Here is a 21,538-nt window from a genome sequence, read left to right as displayed (position 1 = left end):
GTGCTGTCTTTAATACAGTCATACCTGTAGCTCAGTCTTCCAGGTATGTCGACATGCCACTCAGCAAGCAGCAGAAAATCAACCTAACAGAGAAACTGATGGTTCACACCACTAAATTATATTTTTGCTCCAAGTTTGTTTTTAAAGCTAATTCATCTCTCAATGAAATCGTTTTTTTCTAATATGAACACTAAAGTTCATACCGAGCAATTCTTCAGCTACTCCAAAAAATACAGGCGAATGTTGATGGATTTCTGGCTGGGTTTTAAATCCAGCTCCCCAAAGAGCAAGAACAACAGAAACCAAAGTTCCTACAGAGCTTTCAGGTCAAAACTTTAAGAATGATTATTGTAATTAAAATATACTTTTGAACTTAGAAGACTACAATATTTTTACTGCTACAGCACAAAAATTGAACCAGAGGAAAAGAAGCAGAGGTTGTTGCAGGGGGAAAAATGTTCAAAAAACAACATGAAAAATATACCTACCAAAACATTACTGGATTTAAGAAAAAGGGAGAAAAAAAGGAATGGCTTTTGGGAGAAAGTTTGATCTGTTTTCATATGCTTTTTACAGAATCAAGCACTGTTAAGAATATTCTGAAAGGATCATTTGCTAATCTTTTCTGCCATGATGATATCACCCCCTTCAAGAGTTCACTAAGATGGCAATAGAGATATGATGAGATCACTACTTTCATTCACTGTACTAAGCGCAATTTGGCTGTATGCCTTATGGACTATATAAATGTTCATAACATTTGAATTAGCAATTGCACTTATAGGTAATTTTGGCAATGCACATGGATTAATATATCAGATTATTTACTGCAAAGTTATTTATAAAACCATTGACAATAATTTTAAAGTATTAAAGGAAAATATTAAATTGTAGTAAATTCATATATTTATAATTCTCATGAATTTTTATACTACAATTTTAAATGTGTATATACTACCTTTAACACAAATGTTTTTTCTACCTTTATACTATCTTTATAAAAAAATAAACTTTTTAAATTGTTATATTCTAGATGTATCTTTGAAGTTTAAGAAAAGTCATTTTAGTTACATATGATTAGGGTACTAGATTCAGACTCCATATAAAAGGCTTTTCTATAACTCAAACAATTATTATACCTAATCATTCTAGCTATTTAAATTCTATTTCTGGGCTGGGGTTGTGGTTCACTGATACAGTGCTTGCCTAACGTGTGTGATGCATGGGGTTTGATCCTCAGCACCACATAAAAAATAAAATTACATTAAAAAATTTCTATTTCTGTTGCTCTATTCATAGTGTAGCATTTAAGAAACAAAAGATGAAGATCTTATGTTTAAAAAAAGAAAAATATTATAATATTCAACATAAGAACAGGCTATATACCTGAAATAATGTCACAAAGAAAACAAAATGGCACTAACTAGGGAGGACAATGGTGTTGAAACAGAAGAAATTTATATAAAATATGAATTACTCGATTTGTCCCAAAAAATGGAAAAATATCTCTATGCAGTTGAGTTGGGTAAGGGCTAAAGCCAAGTTAGGTATTGGAACCGAGGCTCAAGTTCAGCCTTCAAACCACATGAAAGAACAACCAGACTTGTCTTTTTGGGCACAGGATTTTAACAAGTTACTTGGCTGCTTTTAAGTGGATCTTGCACTCCAATATGACAGCAAGACAACCTCCTCTAACAAACCTCACACAATCAGCACTTCTATGCTACCTGCCTGGCTGTGAGTCTGTCTGCTGGCTTGAGATTTCAGTCCTAGCTGGAGTATCCCCACTTGCACCAAGTTTTGTACTTCTTCCCCTTCCTTCTACCAGCTCATCAAGCTCTCCTTCTGTAAGTTGGGAGATGTTTTCTTTATTTTCCTTGGACAATCTCAACAAAAGTACAGCAAACTTCCAAATAACCTTCCTTTATATTATCCTGGTAGAAAAAAATTTGTCAACCCACAGAACTACTGAGTTTTAGCCATAATGTTTTATCTAAAAGGAAATAGATTGTTCTGTGATGAAGAAGGATTAGAAAACACGATATAGCATAATCTCTATTCTGGAGATTCACAATAACAAATCCTCCAGTAAATATATCTGCTTATATTTGTTTAATTCAGTGTGTCTCTAATTTATTTAATCTTGAAGGCCTTCTTCCTCATAACATTTGTTAATCATGAAAAGGAAATGTTTTGAAGAACACAGATAGCAGCACCACAATACACAAAAGAAAGACACATGGATGAACCACTGGTAAAAAGCAATTCCAACAGTGCTCATAAACAGATTAATAGCAATAAAAAGGGAAAACTACAGTAAACCACTAGGTTCTGTCCTGAACTCTCTCATGCCCAAGCATTTTATCACAGAATCAGAAGAAGCCCCTCTTGGTCGGTATTCATCCAATTTTCAAGTCATGTGAAGCCAAAGGAGCTGGGAATTTATTGAAGCTCTCATGATTATAATAAATTCTGACAAGACTGGAGTTGGATGTTATTAAAGGAGATGGAAATTTAGTGGAAAAATATCTAAAGTCTTGAATTTTCCTCTCCCTGAAAAGAAGGTAGAATGAAGACAGGACTTAGCAGCATATATTAAAATAATTGGGGGTTTTCATCAATGCTATACTCAGGGTCAGTCAATAGATTTGCAAAACAATGAGAACATTATTGAATTTTTTTTTGTACCAGGGATTGAATACAGGGACACTAAAACACTGAGCCACATTCCCAGCCCATTTTATTTTTTATTTTGAGACAGAGTCTCACTAAGTTGCTTAGGGCCTTGCTAAGTAGCTAAGGCTGGCTTTGAACTTGGTGATCGTCCTGTGTCAGTCTCCCAAGCTGCTGGGATTATAGGTGTGTGCCACCACACCAGGCTTGTGTAATTTCAGTTTGCAATAGATAGCATATTATAGCATCTATAATGAGAAAAGTTTTCTTCTCTCACCCTCTCCTACAAGCCTGTCAGGCCCCTTGTGAAGCTGCTTTCAGATCAGGTATGCAACCCCATAAGAAAGATACAGACTAACTGGAACCTCCAAGAGAATTAAGGGAATTCATTCTAAAAATAAAAACATTAATTGATGAGAAATAACATAGGTGATTTCAAACACTTTTAGAGTTGTCATAGTAAGAGGTATTCAACTTGTTTTTAATGATCCAGGTTGGAAGTAATGTAGAGGTCAATGGTGGGCACTACATGAGGACATAAATTTCTATCTAACAAAAAAGATAAATTTTTCTAACAAATGTGTCCAAAGACTGAAAGATACATTTCAAGAGATCATCAGAAACTGAATGAACATTTAGCTAGGGAATTCACCAAGGGAATTCAAGTATCAGATGCAACATTAGTCTAGATAACCTTTGAACCCTCCCAACACAGATTCTAAAATAACCAACAGAAGCCCCAAGGTGTGTACAACTGTAGTCCCAAGCTTTTGGGAAGCTGAAGCAAGAGGATTACTTGAGCTCAGGAGTTTGAGGCCAGCCTGGGCAACATAGTGAGACCCCAACTCGAAATTAAATAAAAAAAATTTAAAAAGAGAGGCAGCATTATCTTTACAGACATTTCCAAGAACAACACGATACCTGCTATTTGGAGACAGGAAATATCAGCAAAAGTGTGTGGTAGAAGCTGAACACTAACTCAGAAGAGCCAATTGTTCAGTTTTCCAGATTTGCAAGCCCATTCTTAGACACTGTCATTATCAAAATTTATATAAACTTACAATAAAATAAATTATATTAAAAACAAAGCTAACACTGAAACATCATTCCCGATGTCACTGTGTTAACTTGAAATGGACAATGGTGGGTTATTTACACACTAAAAATTTACAAATACTACATTCATATCAGGGCTTTTCCTTTTTAGAATTGTCATTAAGCACTTTTTACCAGCACACAACATCAGTAATATACTTAGTTAAGAAGTGTTCATTAAGCTCTCCATTCCACAAGGGTGTGTGGAATAGAAGTAGGAATCAAGGTAAACTCCTTGGCAAACAGGAAAATCCAACATGGAGAACAGTATCTGAACTTTCAAAAAGTGATCTGCCTTCTCAATGAACCACATGTGATATGTTTACAATACAGGAGACTCTGCAACCTTCAGAAAGAATGTGTCAATCTATTTGTGTTGAGAAGTTACACAACAAACTCCTAACTATAGACTGGAAGAGAGATAGGATATTGTATCCCATGTATTTAATAATGGTAACAACAACACTTTAATCAGGCACAAAGAAAGATTGACCATGAGCTGAACCTTGTCCTTAAAGGAGCAGAAGCAGCCACAAGGCGGAGAGCAGAGGACAGCAACTGTGACAGCAGTGACAGAAGTAGAGAATTCTCAAGTCCAGAAGGATCTACCATGGAAGCCTCTTGTGAAGAGGTGACCCCAGATCTGACTGTTTTGACCCCCTTTAGCTTCCTATTCTCCCTGGAAGACTAGCTGCAAAGTTGATATCATGCATTCCTTATTCATTGGGTAGACACAAATGATGGGTTCTCAACTTGAGATTTTTGTTTTGTTTTGTTTTGTTTTGCTCCCAGAGACATTTGGCAGTATCTGGAGACATCTTTAGTTGTAGAAGCTAAAGGATACAACTGGCATCTGGTGGAGAGAGGACAGGATTTGCTAAAATATCCTACAATGCAGGGCAATCCCCCACAACAAAGAATCAATCAACCTGAAATACCCATAATGGCCAGACTGAGACTCCCTGTACCAACATTTCTCACAGGCACCTGAGTAGCTCTCTTTTCTTTACAACCTAAGGGAGTCTGAGCCAAGATCCTGAGGTCTGCCTTCACTAAAAAACATGGCCAAAGGATCTGAACCAACATTTACGAGAGCCAGCAAGTCTCCTTAAAAATAATTGCCACTGAAGGTAGCCTGGGGAGGGGTTAAAAATGTAACACTTGACCTACCAACCAACAGAGATCATTTATCTTCAGAAAAAAACATTGAATTGGTATGTGACCAGCATTTCTACAATGTATCATAATACTTAGTAGAGAACTTCTTTTCTTAGGGAAAAAAAATTAATACAAATACCAATTTCTCTGGTAATATGTTGCTACTATAGAAGTTGCAAAAGCAAACTATGAGTTTAAATACCAATTATCATTGTTGTTTCAAATCCATTAACATTAGCTATAGTTGGCTATGGACTATATTTTTGTAGTTTTTAATTCTTTTGGAGTGTTTGGTCTGCTTATCTGACACCATGAGTGCTTCACAAAAACTTAGCAGCCTATTTAGTTCTCTAAGTCATAAGGTGTGGCCCATATTTAGTCATAATAAATCTTTTATTAGTTAATTGAATAAAAAAAAGATTTTTAAGAGACTCCTATATGGATGTTTTTCCCTTTGTCAAGAGTTGGCTGGAGTTAGGGAATACCTAACTCCAGGTAAGATCAGTTACCACCCACACAATATAATTTTTAAGTACTAATATTCAAAATTGTTTAATATTTAGATTTAACTTTCTCCTTTATAGTAATGAGACGACCAGAACAGAGGCTGCTTCAGAATGAAGGTAGATATTTCCCTAAAGGAACCACCAATCACTGTGAGCCCACCCTCGGTGCCCTTTCTGACTTCCTTCCTTCCTAGGATGTACGGGCAGGGCATTACCTAGCTTCAGCTGTTTTTCTGCCAAAAGCTGAGTAAGCTCAGCAAAAAGGTTCAACATCCAAGGCAGGAAAGAGCATAGGAGAACATGACCAAGCTGTTAGGGATGGTGGTGAGGGAACATGATCGCAGTACATATAGAGGGAGCAAACAAGGCAGGGGTCAACTGGCCAAGGATAGGTTAAAAAAAAAAAAAAAAAAAACCCTCTTCAAAAGTAGGAACTAAAAAGGAAGTTGTCAGAAGCAGCAACACATGAATAAATAGGAAGGGAATTAGATGGAAGTTTCCATGGAAAAGTCAAACCCTAACCCTGAAGGCAATGGCAGGATGATCCAAATAGCAGCACAAAACCCCAAAGACAACCACACACTCCCATGAACCAGGCAAATGTGGCCTGCACAAGAATGGCTTCCCCATAAGCCAAAGGTACTCCAAACTCTCCTTCACCAGCCTCAGGGGGAAACTTATCCTTTGAGAGAAAACTATGTATTGTCTACACCACATCTTTCCTGCTTATATGATTCTTGGGGAGAGATTACAAAGCAAAATAGCTTGCCAATAGCAAGCCAGGCATAGCGTCATCAACAGAATGAAGGCAAAAGTGAGTTCTATTCACAATAGAGAAGGAGGGAGAACAGACAAGAGTGTCCTGACTGGATGGGAGTTCTTATTTAGAAGTATAGATCTATTTTTGTAGTTTCATAGTTACATGGCTACACATCCACTCTGCAAGAAACAGATCACATTAGAGCAATGCCTATTCTTCGGGATCCTCACATGGCATCTTAATTCTACCTGTAGATGTATTCGCTATTTACTCTTGGTTTTCAGGAATTCAATAAACATTATTAATATCATATCCTATAAATGTGAAGCAGTGTGAAGGTTGAAAATGCTAGCAGCATATGATAACAATTAAACAAAAGTAGAGACTTGTAATAAATTGAAAATGGCGAGAAAATGATATATGATACACACAGGGGTTATATGTGACTGATTATAAAACTCCTCTGTAGGAGATTTCTTCTTGAGGATTGATGATGGAATCAAGAGTTTTCTGCTCAAAAAGATGAAGGCTTACAAGAATAAAACACATTTTGAGTTATAATGCGTCCCGGGCTCACATATCAAAAACACAAAATATACCTCAGACCTCTCAATCAAAGGATACATTGGGCTATAAAAATAAATTAACTAGTTTTTTAACATTCCAAAAATGACAACATAAGTTTTACTACCAACGCATAGTGTTCCTCATTCAGAACCTGATTGCAGAACCGAGCCAATATTCAGGAAAGGATCCTCTGAAGTAGCTGAAATTTAGAGCACTAAATAACTTTGCACAGAAGGAAACTATATATAAGAACATAAAAACCCTAGTTTCTTTAACGATGTAATTTCTCAATGCTAAGAGTTTTTCTTTTATTAAAAACTTCCAGATGTACAGTATGTATGGTAGGACTGAGTCACACTGTCAAGCTTATTGCTTAAACTCTTAGAAAACTGTCGGTATATCTGCAGGGGGATTGGAAGGCAAATTTAGAGGTTAAGTTTATTTGATTAAACCTCTTTTTTGCAGCTCACTGTAGCTTTACTTGGCACATGTGATCTTTCCAGCCTCTTAATTGGTCAACTTGCTCATATTTATTGCTTTACTGATCACTGACTTCTCTCAGAAGGTCAAGTAGCTAGTTCAAAAAGAAAAATAATTTTTTCCTCCAATTTGAGACTACATATTAAAGAGAAAATTGTTCACCAAAGATCAGTAACTTGTATAGTTGTGGGTCATTTTATTATGTGTCCTACAAGACAATCAAGGAAAGTGCTTCACTCGTCCAAACAACTGTCCACAGCTAGCTACTCATACAGAAAAGAACACTGCTGATGACAGAGGACATTCATTTCCCTGGGAGGTACAGTCCTTCAATTTTCCTTTGGTAGCCCAGTTGTAGCCAGGTTTAAACTTTCTCTATGAAATTTATATCTCATTCACTACTGGCTAAAATTTCTAGAAAATCTTCCTATTATTTAAACACAGACACACAATTCATATCTTCTTGTTGTTCTATCAACTGAAATTTCAACATATGTCATCATTTTACACACAACAACAACAAAAAAATCAAACCAAGTCTCAAAGACCTTAGAAGCATCTTTATTAACAATATAGAATTTCTACAAATAGCCTTCCACATCTGCAGGTCCTGCATCTGCAGACTAAACCTACTATAGATTAAAAATATTCGAGGAAAAATGCTGCATCTCTATTGAACGTGTACAGACTTGCTTTCTTGTCACTTAAGCAATATAGAATAACAGCTATCTACATTATGGTCATGCTTACAAGTAATTTAGAGATGACTTAAAGCATATAGGAGGACATATGTAGGCTATATGCAGATACTACACCATTTTATGTAAAGGACTTGAGCACCTATGGGTTTTGGGGTCCATGGGGTTCCTGGACCAATCCTCCCTTGGATCCATCCATAGGAACACTGTAACTTGGGAAGAATTTTTTCATGTAATACCTTACACACTAAGTATTAATTAATCAAAAGTCAACTGCTTTAAATAAACATTTAAAGAAGCAATGGATGCTATAATTTAATGATAAAGCTCTATATGAATACCTAGAATTGAAGCATAAAAACATGAAGGAAGAAATTTGAACAAAAAAATGGCATTTAAAAAAAGCAATTCATGAAGGCTTAAAAAAATAAGTGACTAAAAAAAGATGAAGTGAGATGCTGATTTTCTAATGAACGGCACCATACTCAGTTACAAAGTGCATCACCCAGCTTTCCACAATCATAACATGTCCTTCTTTGCTGGAATATTACAACCCATCAAAGTGACACAACTACATTAAAATCATTTCTGAATTCCACTAATAAATAATTTAATTTATAACATTTCTAGTAATGCTTTTAATGCTGAATTCTGAAGAAAAATCCAACACTGACAAGTCAATGTATCTCCAGAAAAAACAGCTTGAGTGACAATGGAGACTTTCGGTATTTTCTATGTGCCCTATGAATTGTAAGATTCTTTGAAGATGCCCCAATGGGCACCATGGGGGAGAAGGGGAGGGTAGCAGAAAGAAAGAGCATGTAGGGGTTTTGGTATCTGTCCCCTCTAACCTCTAATGTCAATCATGGTAATAGTAAGTCCAATTTCATATACTAGGGTTTCTCACTAGATTTCATTCTTTAAAAAGATATATCCTCCTCACAAAAAGTTGTAAAACTCTTGATGATCTCCAAGACATGAGTCAACTTTAAAATGTCATGGCTTGGTGTGCCTGGTGGTGGTACACGCCTATAATCCCAGTGACTCAAGAGGCTAAGGCAGGAGGATCACAGGCCCTAACCAACTTAGTGAGACCCTGTCTCAAGATTTAAAAAAAAAAAAAAAAAAGAGGCTGGGGATGTAGCTCAGTGGTAAAGCACCCCAGGGTTCAGTCCCCAGTACCAAAAAAGAAAAAGAAAAATTACGATGACATACAAAGTTCTCAGAGAATACATTTAAAAGTGTAGAAATGAGCTGAACACAGTGCACACCTATAATCCCAACAGCTCAGGAGGCTGAAGCAGGAGTTTCTCAGGTTCAAAGCCAGCCTCAGCAACTTAGCAAGACCCTCTCTCAAAATAAAAAATAAAAAGAGCTGGGGATGTGGCTCAGTGGTTAAGTACCCTTGGGTTCAATCCTTGATACAAAAAAAAAAAAAAAAAGAAAACAAGTGTAGAGATGAGAATATTAGTGTATGTAAAGAGATGGGTCATGATGAAGTCCCCAACTAAGCCAAGTTTTCAGATCTTTAATCATAATGAATTTCTATAAAGAACCCTATAATAAGTGCTAGATATGCACAGATACAAATCTAAGCCCCTGCCACGGAGTTCATAAATGGGGCCAGTAGATTCCACCTACTCAACCCATCCCTCAAAAAAGTGCCATGCAGCTAGACCCTAAGAACACTTTCCAATTAGTGTGTGTCAGTACCTGTCCACAAGGGTCACTTGATCCTTGATCCACTTAACTGCAAACCACACTGATTACCATCCTTAGAGAGGCAGTTATAGAATTTGTTTCTATTTGAAATTCATCTGATCTAACTTGTGCCCTGATTTTCTTTTAGCAAGAAAATTATTTTTAGTTTTCCAAAGTTCACTTTGAAGCCCCAGAACTTGCCAGCATTTCTGCTATGACTTTAAAATAAAGAGGTTGGTTTTTGTGTGTAGTTTGTGGAAATCACTTCTATCTTAGGATGATATCAGATATATCTAAAAAAATAAATAAACTTTGGATTCTGGAACCCAAGAAACCACAATTGGGGTTTCAGAATTCCTAGGAGAGTAATATAAACAACTTACCTTTGACTTCTACCAGGGCTGACCTCAGATACAGGAACATTGGGTAAGATATGGCAATTTTCCTAGCATATTTAACTTATCATCTTTAGGAACAAAAATAGAACTATAATGGAGAATTCCTTCAGCTCCCTAACTATGGTCCATAATTCCACTATAATAAAAATTCTAAAACACTGGGCTTTCAAGTATGATAGTACAAAGATATGAGCAGCTATTTCCTCCCCTCTTTTACTCCTCCCACATTATGAGTTTTTTTGGGTGTTTTTTTTGTTTGTTTGTTTTTTGTTTTTTTAAGGAAAAAATAGACTTCACCTCTACCCCAAGCAACTACTTCTGGTTAGACATATTCTGACACTCTGTATTACCAGAATGCACAAACTAAAGCTGGCTGCAACCCATACAACTTACGCAACCACTTAGCCTAAATATGAAAATTGTAGTTTAAAATGTGCTGACCACATCTCAAATACAAGAATAAAAACTTCGTGTGAATAATCCAGAAGACTAGAAGAATCTAGTTTTCCCAAAGACTACTAAAATCTAAATTATTAATATCCAAATAAACACACAGTTTGGGCAATGCAGGTGAATATGGTCTATGTCTACTAAATATGCTTAAAAAAAATCTGGGTGCAGTGGTTCATGCTATTCCAGAGTCTGAGGCAGGAGGATCACAATTTCAAGGCCAACTTGGGCAATTCAGCAAGACCTTGTCTCAAATTGAAAAATAAAAAGGGCTGAGGGTATAGCTCAGTGGTAGAGTACATGTCTACCATGTGTGAGGACCCAGAACCAATTCCTGTACAAAAAGACAAATTTAGTAATAATGCTAAGGAACATAAAATGGAAAAATAAAGAATGCATTTCAACTATTATATGTGGCAAATGAAGTTTAAATGGGAACTTCAAGTGCAATGATGTTATAAACATGATGGTAATTCCAAATGATTCTGGATTCTGAAAAGTTACAAAAAACACAAGATCTCCAATTAGTAAGTTTAATGACATTTGAATTATTTATTAAAGCTACTGAACACTAGCCTGAAGTTCATAGCTATGAATGTATCTACTAAGTAAGTAAACTCTTGGGTTAGTACAAATATAAAGCTGGGTGCATTGGTACATGCCTGTGATCCCAGCTACTCTGAAGGCTGAAGCAGGAGGATCACAAGGTCAAGGCTGGGGAGGTAGCTCAGTGGTTTAGTGGTAGACAACTTTTCTAACATGTGCAAGGCTCTGGGTTCAATCCCCAGCACTGCAAAAAAAAAAAAAAAGTTTACTAGATTCTTTTAAATAGTTGATAGAGTATTCTATTCTTCAAATACAGGTGGTAGAAATTGCTTACTCCATTAATCTTTTCTATTACAAAAAAAAAAAAAAAAAAAAACCTGCTAGGGATTTAATTGGGAAGGAGCTGTCAGAGTAGAGAAGTACTTCTGTTCAGCTCTCCATCCATGGTCACAGAGGGGAGGTGTCTGCCACCTAGTGGCATTTCCTCATGGAATCCCATCAGTGTAAAGGACACAGAATAATCATTTGAAGGAATATATGATGCCAGTGAAAAGTGCTTGATTTTAATTTGTAAGTGATTTCCACTTATTTCTGCATTTCCTTTTTTTAAAATGTTTCTTTTAATTGCAAGATTGCTGAACAAATCCCAAATGAAAGGAGTAAGTATCCATGTGTAAGAATTAGGTGTCATTTTTAACACAAATTGAGGGGAAGTGTTAAATATCATATCACATTCAACCACTGCATGGAACTTCACCCATGGCAACACAGAGGAGTGGGGGTATGCTTCTATGTTTAACTGTCACTTAACAGGGCTTCAACCGGAGCCTAGACTGACTCATCCATTGTTTTCACATTCTCAGCTTCCATCAAACCACCAAGTAATGTTTATAAAGTGGTAGGATGCAACTAAAACACTTTTTCATGATAGGTTTTGGATGGTTTCCATTCAAGATAACAGATTGATGTTATTTGGGTAAGTGTCTAGTGAGGTTTCCCTGCAGCAGGAAATGCTCCCCTGGGTTGCAAAGCAGTTCTGAATCTGGAGTGAGTCCCCACCAGCTCTCCATCCACCTAATCCTGCCGATGAGAGGATGTTCCTTCTCCATTCCCAGACCAAAGTCTGCCATTCACATACAGTTTTGGTTAATGCCATGGAGTTGATTTTTGCACAATTACAAAGCAATCAGAAGCACAGTAGGTTATTATGGCCCCAGGAGGGGACTTGCTCCTGCACATTCTCTGAAGGAGCTACAAGAAATTAAACTCCATGCAGAATTTATACCCTTCTCTTAAATAATTCCCAGCTCATAGAGAAACAGAATCACTAAGAATAAAAGTGTATTTGAAGAATTAGCTAAACAACTTACTGACAAGAGAGGCAAAAGAAACAAGAACACCACTTCAAAAATCCAAATTTGTCCTTGGGTCCTCAGATAAAAGGACATTTTGCCAGCTGTCACTACTGGACTAACTAAAAGTGTTACCCCCAAACTGCTGTACTCATTAAAACTAAAACAATTTACATGAATGCTTGAAGGCACTTGCATGTCACATTATATTGTTTGGTCTTAAAGAAGAGGGGAATGTCTGCCATTCTCATTTAAATAACATTTAGAGCATTTTAATTTGCTTTCCTTCTGCAAGGGGTCTAATTAACCTTAACCTTACATAACTGAAAATCTACATATTATTATTCCCTCACTTGATGAAGTCTTTCCATTCATTGTGCAACTTGTCAGGAAAAAAAATGTATAGCATAAATAAAAATCCATACAAGTCTCTTACGATAAGGAAAATGTATGTCAGCAAGGTAATTCATAAAATCTCTTCTTGGCCAAGCACAGTGGTGCACACCTATAATCCCAATGACTTAGAGGCTGAGGCAGGAGGATTGCAAATTCAAAACAAGCCTCAGCAATTTAGCAAGGCCCTAAGCATTTTTTTAAGACCCTGTCTCAAAAATAAATAAATAAATAAAATGGACTGGGAATGTGGCACCTCTGTTTTCAATCTCCAGCTCAAAAAAACGGTGATGGGAGGGGCTCTTCTTAAACCACGGGAAAGGGTGCACAGTCTCAAGGTTAATATTTATTTCCACACCAAATTAAGTCAATCACAAGGAGCTTCATTGCTCACATTTTTGAAAGCCACTTCTACTTACCTACATTTTGTCTTTCTCTGTATATAATCATTTTCATAGACATGGAGGTTGGTAGAGACCTCAGGAAATATCTAGTATATCTTCTTATATCTCTAGCTAAAGTCTTTAAGCAATTGACTAACTGTACTACAATTAATGATCATGATCATTCCTGAATGCACAGTTGCCAGAAGTACCATGTTCAGTACCCCAGAAAGGAAGTTTCTCCTCTTTCTCAACCTGAATTTCACTATTTACAAGAGAAAGGTAGTAAAACACATCATCATCATATTATCTATGACAACCCTTAATATATTAAGAGTCACTTTTTTGTTTCAGTTGGGATATCAGTTTAGGTACACAAATACCAGCATTATCTACCTACCAATTATTGGAAAGACAAAAGCCAAGTGAAGCAATACAAATCAGCTATTTATCCACTGATAAAGCTTTTATTTTTCACCAGAAGCTAGATTTTCTCCTACTATGAATTTATAAATGATCACACCCATAAACTCATGTCATTTTAAAACAAATTTGTCATCCCCATCAAAATGGAAACCCTGTGAGGGCAGGTACCAGTCTATCTTGCTCATCTGCATACTCCCATTATCCAGCACACAGCAGGCTCTTCATCTTATCTGCAGAACTGACAAAGGCCCTTCAAAATCATTACTGTCCAGCGGTCTTAACTTTGGAGATATGAAAATAGTTTATAAGTCATACCTGGAAACAATTTGCCCAAGATTGTGTAACATGTTAATGACAAAATCAGGATTATTTCGGATGCTTTATTCCCCATTCACATTCTCCATCCATTACCTAAAACTATGGGCAGGCTACACTACTGACTAGTAACATACACAAACCTTAGTGATCTAAGCAGCTTTTGGTTGACTGTCTGGCTCCCACTGTTCTTTATCAGAACATGAAAGCCCTTCCATAAATATGCCTGGTTTAAGCATTCTTTATGTAAGACTCCAAGAAACAGAGCCCAGGACAGAATTCTACAGCCCTAATAAAGAGCCAGCTTATTATGTCATATGAGGGTCAGATTTTACAGAGGCCAAACCACAGATGTCAGCTATCTTCCATGGCTCAGTTAGCTACTGCTAAATCAAATATTCTGCTAAACAAGAGCTTCTATGTGTAAGGGTTTTTAAAATTTGTCATCTTAGATATTTTTAAAAGCAAAATTTTTTTAAAAAAATAGAACTTTTCCTGAGCTCATGAAAAAAGTAAATGTGAATTTTTTCAGGGGAACAAAGATGATCTAAAATTGGATTGTGGTGATGACTGCTCAACTATAAATTTATTACAGATCTTAAAATAGGTAAATATGGTCAACTATATTTCAGTAATGCTGTTAAAAAAAATAAGTCTGAAAAGGAGTCCGGTACCTAAGCTACTTCCTTTTGTAAACATCTGGTATTAAAACCATAAAGACACTCTTTACTGCCACCATGCTCTTTTAAACCCAGGTCCTGTCTATCTACTTCGTCACACTTCACATAAAATGTCAGAAGTTTCCCTCTAATTTTGGTAAAAGTAATTTAGAAGACTAATATAAATATCCAAAAATAATCAACCTTTATTGATATAACAAAAGAAATTAACTAATATAATTATCTACATAAATATCTTATAGATGTTTAAGCATTAGCAATTAAAATTTGTTAATTTAAAATTAAGTGTTTAAGTTTAAAACTTGCCATTAATCAGCCATTGGGAGCCAAGCAAGTTACATGACATCTCTGGGCTTCCATTTGCCCACTTATATCATGTACCCCTATGGCCCACATTAGAGTTAAATAGCATATAAAAAAATAGAAATTATTATGTAATGCAACGCTACTAATATTGCAAACTTTTTACAAAAATTATTTCCTGTGAAGGTACAATTATTCCTTTTTTTTTTTTGCCCCATAAGAAATTGGAACATAGAAAAGTTGATTACTTTGAGCAATAGCAGATCCAGAATTCCAAACCATAGTTATTCAGTTCCACAACCTATATGAATCTCTATTCCTTATTTGACCTTGGACTTTTGAGTGAGGTGTGGGCATGAATCCTGCCCTAGACTTTAGTGTGTTAATCACTTTCTCTGATTCCCAACTTCCTCATCTATAAAAGAAGATTATTAGTATTTAATTGTTATGAAAATTAAATTTGTGTGTCTCCTATTGATAAGAAGCCATTCAATAAATACTCTTTCTCACAGGAGTCCCACAGAAGTTCCTTCTTCTGTATTGAGAGAGAGAGAGAGAGAGAGAGAGAGAGAGAGAGAGAGAGAAAGTTGTGATTTCCTTCTAGTCTACCTGGAACAAACCTCACTGGGACCGAGTTCTATCAAAAGCAATTAGAGTGAACACAAACAACCAGCATTACTCCTTTGCTATCATTCCTTGGCTCTATGTCTGAGACTGTCAACAAGAGTGTCAACTTCAAGGGGTGGGCATCTGTCCACAGGAACTGAGCTGAAGTCACAGACTTGTCTCGCTCTGCCCTGCAAACAGATGTCTGGGTGACAATCTTAGTCACTCTGAACCACTGTTAGAGCCAAAATCAGGTGGGAAGTGCTGTATCTCCTTTCTAATCCTCTTGGCCAGGCTGTTAGTTCCCTAAGACAATACCTCACTGATCAGAATTCAAAATAGCTAGTTTTTGCCAGGATACTATTTTTAAACATAATGCCCTTATTTTTATGATGTCTGATTATTTCACAAGCAAAAGACTATGTCTGTAACAGGGGTTTGTCAGCAAGAAACCCCTTTGATTCTGCATATTGGAATGCACACCTTTGCAGTTAGCCAGGTAAAAACTGATGTAATGTGGAGCTCTAGTGGTGGCAATGAAGTAAAGCAGCTGTTTAAAAAAAAAAAAAACCAAGGAAATTACCATTTATTATTCAATTACCATGTTAAGATTAAAAAATGGTCCAAATGCATCTTCTAAGATGGCAAACTCCAAACATAGTCACTTTCTTCCAGATGGCAAGTTAGACTTCAATAGCTAGTCTGCATTAAATATCATCAAGCAGTAATATCTTCTTAGAAAAATAGAACTCTAGTGCTATGAAAGTCACTTTTCTACTTTTTAACCAAGTTCACTTTAAAAACCTACTAATTTAATGCTACCTACTTTTTCACATAGCAAGCAAAAGTACTATATATTTAAAAAACTGCTAAACTCTAAGTGGTGTGATCAGTGAAATCCTTTATCATACCAACTTTCCTGGGAAGTGAAATAATCTCTACACACTGATGAGGCTGTTGTGTGTTAATTCCTGCACTAGGAAAGTACCTTTCTTGAATATCTGACTTCAGAGGTCTTTGCCAACTTGAAAACAACTAAGAGTAAAACCTGTAATGTCAAATGTTAACCCTTTGTTTTGCTGTTACCTAGAGTATTCATCTTCCCTATCAAAAGCCTTAATTAAAAAAAAAAAAAAATACATAGCTCAATTATGGTCAACAACATAATAGAATAGAAAATTCTATTTTTATGCTATACTACCTGGAGTTGCCATTTAAAATTTCTAAACATGGTGGCTGATTTAGCTGTGTCAAAACAAGTTACCACCGAGGGAAAATAATCTTAGAATGTGAGTAAATACAGGAACTAGTCTTTCCATAGACATGCATCACTTACAATGGGGATATGTTCTGAGGATAACATTGTTAGATGATTTTTATCAGTGAGCTAACATCATATGGTGCTCTTATACAAACTAAGATGGCTTGGCTGTCATTAGGTAATGTAATCTTATGGGACCATCATCATTTATGTGGTCTGTAATTAGCCAATCTGTCATTATGTAACACATAACATATATATATATATATATATATATATATATATATATATATATATATAAAATACATATTATATATATATATATATATATATATATATATAAAATACATATAACATATATATATATATATATAATGTTTTTGAACATTAAAGTCACTTTCCATGCAGGATGATAAAAGAAACCAAAATGTTCATTGATGCATGAATAATGCTTATCTGAAAAACACTGAGACTCTTAGGACTTTTTATAGTTTATATCCTGGAATCTACTAAAAGTTTTTCAATAGCCATATTCCAAGGGCTTTTAAATTGTTAAGCCTACAGATAACTACCAAGTCTCAGAGATCTGTGAATGAAGATTTAATGATTACTGAGGGGTTTTACTCATTGATGTCTCTCTTCTTCATCCTTCTAATATGCTGTCATAGATATAGTTCTCTGAAACTGCACCAAAAAAAATGGCAAAAATACAAAAGCCTTTTCTGGTGATTCACTGAGAATGCAATATTTACAGTGGGAAGCTCAAGGTAAATAATTAATTTCTTTTTTGTCTTCATCTTTAGCTATAGGTTAGGAGAGAGAGAGAGCCTTTCTGATAAAATAGGTAAAAGGTGAGCAAGAAGTGGAAGAGGTTTATGAATGTAATCATATGCCAACAGGAACAAACAGAAACCTTCACTAATGCAGCATTTGCCATGAAAGAACACAGAATCTAACAATTTTATAGTCCTTTTCACCACAGATGTTAACATGATAAAACTGAATACTTTCAATGTGTGAATCTAAGCACTATGCCTTTGTATATCATCTTGCCTGTATTTTCCATGGTGATTGTTTCTATCTCCTTTGCTTTCCCATAACAGACCTAGGTATGCAGCTTAAAATAATATTAGGGGCTTTATTTGCCATCCTTTCGACTAAGGACATGTTGATTTTATTAAAGCAAGTTGGGTCTGCATTCTTTCTTTACTATTATTACAGGTAGACTTGACAGACACAGGACCTTTGTTTGCAAATGTTCTGCTCTGGAGAAAACCTTGTTAAATAAGTTCCACTTTACCTGCTGGGCAGTTGCACTCTGAAGGTGCTTCTCTTGCAATTCTTATTTTAGCCATATGTTCATAGGATTTCTGTAGGAAAAGAAGAGGTATTAGCGATCATCAGTAGCACTGTAGAAAAATGGAGTCTTTCGGGACTCTGACCATATGTCTGATTTGCCAGCATTTGATAGGCTACATAACTAACATTTACATATGTACTTGGACCTTAGTCAAAAGGTAACAGTACCCAAGACCTAAAAAAGGAAAGTGATCATTGACATGATATCAAGATTGCTAGACACAGATACATCTTTCTCCATTCTCCAACCACCACCACCCTCTCCCTCAGCCCAAGAATAAACAATGTAAAAACCTGGCACTAACATGTTGCAGTTCTAGGCCAGCTGTGGCTTACCTGGCTTACATAGGTGCATACATGCAAATATATGCTACAGAAGTGTTATGAGTGTTATAAGTGTTATGCAGACGCACACATCAGCCAATACCTTACACATGAAGGTAAAATGCTTTATTATGTTGTGTTCCAACTAAGACTAAACATCTTCTTTGTTGAAAGAGCAACTTCCGAACACCCCAACTCTAAAGCTATCCTTAAACATAATGATACTTCCTTTCAATTCTCAACTCCAATGGTTCTGCATTCATGAATATTTGGGCACTGCACCCTTTTCTAAAGATAAACCTACTTTAAAAATAAATAAATAAATAGGGCTGTGATTGTGGCTTAGGGGTAGAGTGCTCGCCTAGCATGTGTGAGGCCCTGAATTCAATCCTCAGCACCACATAAAAATAAATAAAATAAAGATATTGCATCCAACTACAAATAAAAAATAAATATTTAAAAATAGATAAATAAATAAACTTTTATTCTAAAAAGAGCCAATGAGTAAAATCATTTATTTTAACTTATATGGTTATTTCACTTTATGCATTAATATCAACTATGGCCCTAACCTTATAATAGGTGAAGGATAAAACAGATGTTATCTCTGCAAGAAATAGTCTTCATACAACTGGGGAAAGAATTACATCAGACTCCAGAAAACTAAAGAGAAAAAAAATGCCTTCCAGTCATTCTGGCCACCCTTTCCCCTTTTAGACCTACACACCTGTTCGGCATACAAACATTAAGAAGGAAGGAGAGAAGGTAATATATAAAGAACTGGAGATATCAAGAGAGGTGCATACATGCAAATATATGCTACCGTAAGCGTTATGCAGACGCACATAATCAAACCAAGTATGCATACTGTAAGGGTAAAGTCTGGTCCTACACACAGACTCACACCTGTGCAAAATGTTATGCACGTGCAAAATACCCCAGCCTCTCACACCTGAGCCAGAAGGCGCTCCACTTTCTCTTGCACCATGGCCTTCAGCTGATCCAAGGTATCAGGCAGCAGACGAACAGAAGGATCCCCTTTAACAGATTCGAGAGCGGCGATCCTAGCCTGGAGGTCGTTGGTTTTCACCCCAAGGTACAGACAAGAAATCACGGCCACCACTGATAGGAGTGTCGCCAGGGCCGTGCACTGGGGCATGGTACGGGCACACCGCTGCCCGCAGGGGCTCGGGTCTTCGGATCCAGACTCTCGACCCCCTCCTTTCCCTGCATGCTTCTTCACCAGCATTGTGGCGGCTGCCTCGGCTTCGCCTTCCACCCACTATCTCCTCCAATAATCTTAAAAGGAGAGGAAAAGGACGATTCCTTTAAAGTTCAGTCTCTGTGGCTGCACAACTAGTTGGTGGAGTCGGAGCCCGGGCGCGGAGATGGACCTGCGCTTTGCTCAGTTTTGAGACCAGCAGGCGTGGACCATCCTCCGCTTCCTTCTCTCCTACCAGTTGAGTGAAAAGCACCCTCAGTCCAGGGACCGGGTGGCGATGGGGTAAAAAAAACCGAAATGAAACCCACCCGGATGGCTCTCCTAACCCTCAAAAAGCAGACACCTCTCCCCAGGTCCCCGAGAGCTGCAGTGTAGGGTCCCGGGGGGCAGCGGGCGCGGCGAGGGGCCGCCGCTCTCCCGCCCCACCGAGCTCTGGACCTGTTGCGTCTGATACTTTGCCTTATTTCTACCTATTCGGTGTCTTTCCGCCCGACGACCAGTTTCCCACCTGGATTCAGTTCAAGGCAAAAAAGGCTGAGCGACACCGGAGAGCGCAGCTCTAGAGGAGCGGCCAAGGGGGAGAGTAGAGAGGAAAACGAAATAACCCAAGGAGCAAACGCAAGTCGCGGCTGCCCTAAGTATCTCCGCAGCCTCGCGTGTGCGAGCTTAAATACCCTTCGGGATGCTCGTGTGCGAGTGTGTGTGTGTGTGTGTGTGTGAGTGCGCGCGCGCCCCGATCGCGACGTCCCTCCCCCGACCCCCTCCCGGCGCCGGGCGTCCGGTCCGCAGCTCCCGCGGCATTGAGCCCCCCCTCCCACAAAGCCAAAACAGGAGTCCGCCTCATTAGCATAATGTATTCACCTTCGCCCAGCCCGCGGGGCGGACTGCGAGACCCAGGAGGGGGCGGGGAGCTTGGGTGGGAGCGGAGCGGGAGGTCCATTATTAGCATAATGTATGCAAATAGCTGGAGCAGCCACCCTGATTGGAGAGGAGCTTGGCAACCCCTCCCCCTCCGCGGAGTAACTTCAGCGTCCCCCAAGGCCACCTCTCTGGTCTGGGCCAAGGGCCCAAGCCCGGTTCGCCGCCGGGCTGCTGGAGGCCACTCTGGCTTACACCCTCCCAGCCCAGCGCCGGCTCTTTATCCCGGTTAAAAATGGAGGAATGGCCTCCAGAAGGGAAGGAGTGAAGCTGGGCGCTCCAATTGTGATCCTCACTCAAAAGCAGCCGCAGGAGCTCTTCCCACTTCGCCCTAGTGCCTCATTTTCCATCCTCCTTCACTTTCTCACATGTCCAGAAGCAAAATGTCTGGTTGATGTCTTAGGTACCTTTCCCCATTTCCCTTCCTTCCTCCAGCCGCGCAGCAGATTCTCCGACAAGGAGAAGTTTTCTCTCCCCCTCCCCCAGTTTCCTTCTGTCTTGACGGCTTGTCTCCCCCCAGCTCTGTGTTCCTACTCTGGACTAGGGTGCTAATGCATTTTCCTGATTCCCTGTTTCGTGGGATTGAAAAGGAGAGTGTTGAGGCACACACATGTCTCAGGAATTAGGAAAGGACTGAAGAATGAGGTCAATTTTTCCTCTTCCCCTACTTTCTCCTCACGCTGTTCCCTCTGGATCAAATTACAGGGTCTCTAATGGGATTTTTGAAAGTTGTAACAAGTAGCATTTTGCATCTAATAGGGATAGGAGGGGGAATAATTATCCCGAAGAGCTCCTTCTTATCACATATTTCCTGTGTTCCTTGACCTCACGATTGTAAGCAATCAACAAAATACTGCACTAAGCTGAACTTTCTCACATACACAGATATTGCTAGGTATGAAATGGGGTAAGAAACTTTCAACATCATTATAGGATGAAGCAGACAACATGGGGGAAGCCTGTG

At 37.9% G+C, this 21,538-nt stretch overlaps 1 protein-coding gene across 1 annotated transcript in view; it reads right to left on the bottom strand.

Moving 5' to 3' along the window:
- Positions 1 to 19,683, bottom strand: part of Col25a1 (collagen type XXV alpha 1 chain) — a 460,559-nt gene extending 440,876 nt beyond the window's left edge. The window contains exons 1-2 of the mRNA XM_071614023.1: positions 19,387 to 19,683; positions 18,052 to 18,121 (exon numbers count right to left, since the gene is read on the bottom strand). Of these exons, the coding sequence (XP_071470124.1) occupies positions 18,052 to 18,121; positions 19,387 to 19,683 (367 nt within the window). The remainder of the gene's footprint in view (positions 1 to 18,051; positions 18,122 to 19,386) is intronic.
- Between the last annotated feature and the right edge of the window lie 1,855 nt (positions 19,684 to 21,538).

This window comes from Marmota flaviventris, chromosome 7 (assembly GCF_047511675.1).
Source record: "Marmota flaviventris isolate mMarFla1 chromosome 7, mMarFla1.hap1, whole genome shotgun sequence".
NCBI classification, from domain to species: domain Eukaryota; kingdom Metazoa; phylum Chordata; class Mammalia; order Rodentia; family Sciuridae; genus Marmota; species Marmota flaviventris.
Note: the sequence above shows the minus strand (reverse complement) of the source record. Positions and strands in the feature narration are given on the sequence as shown.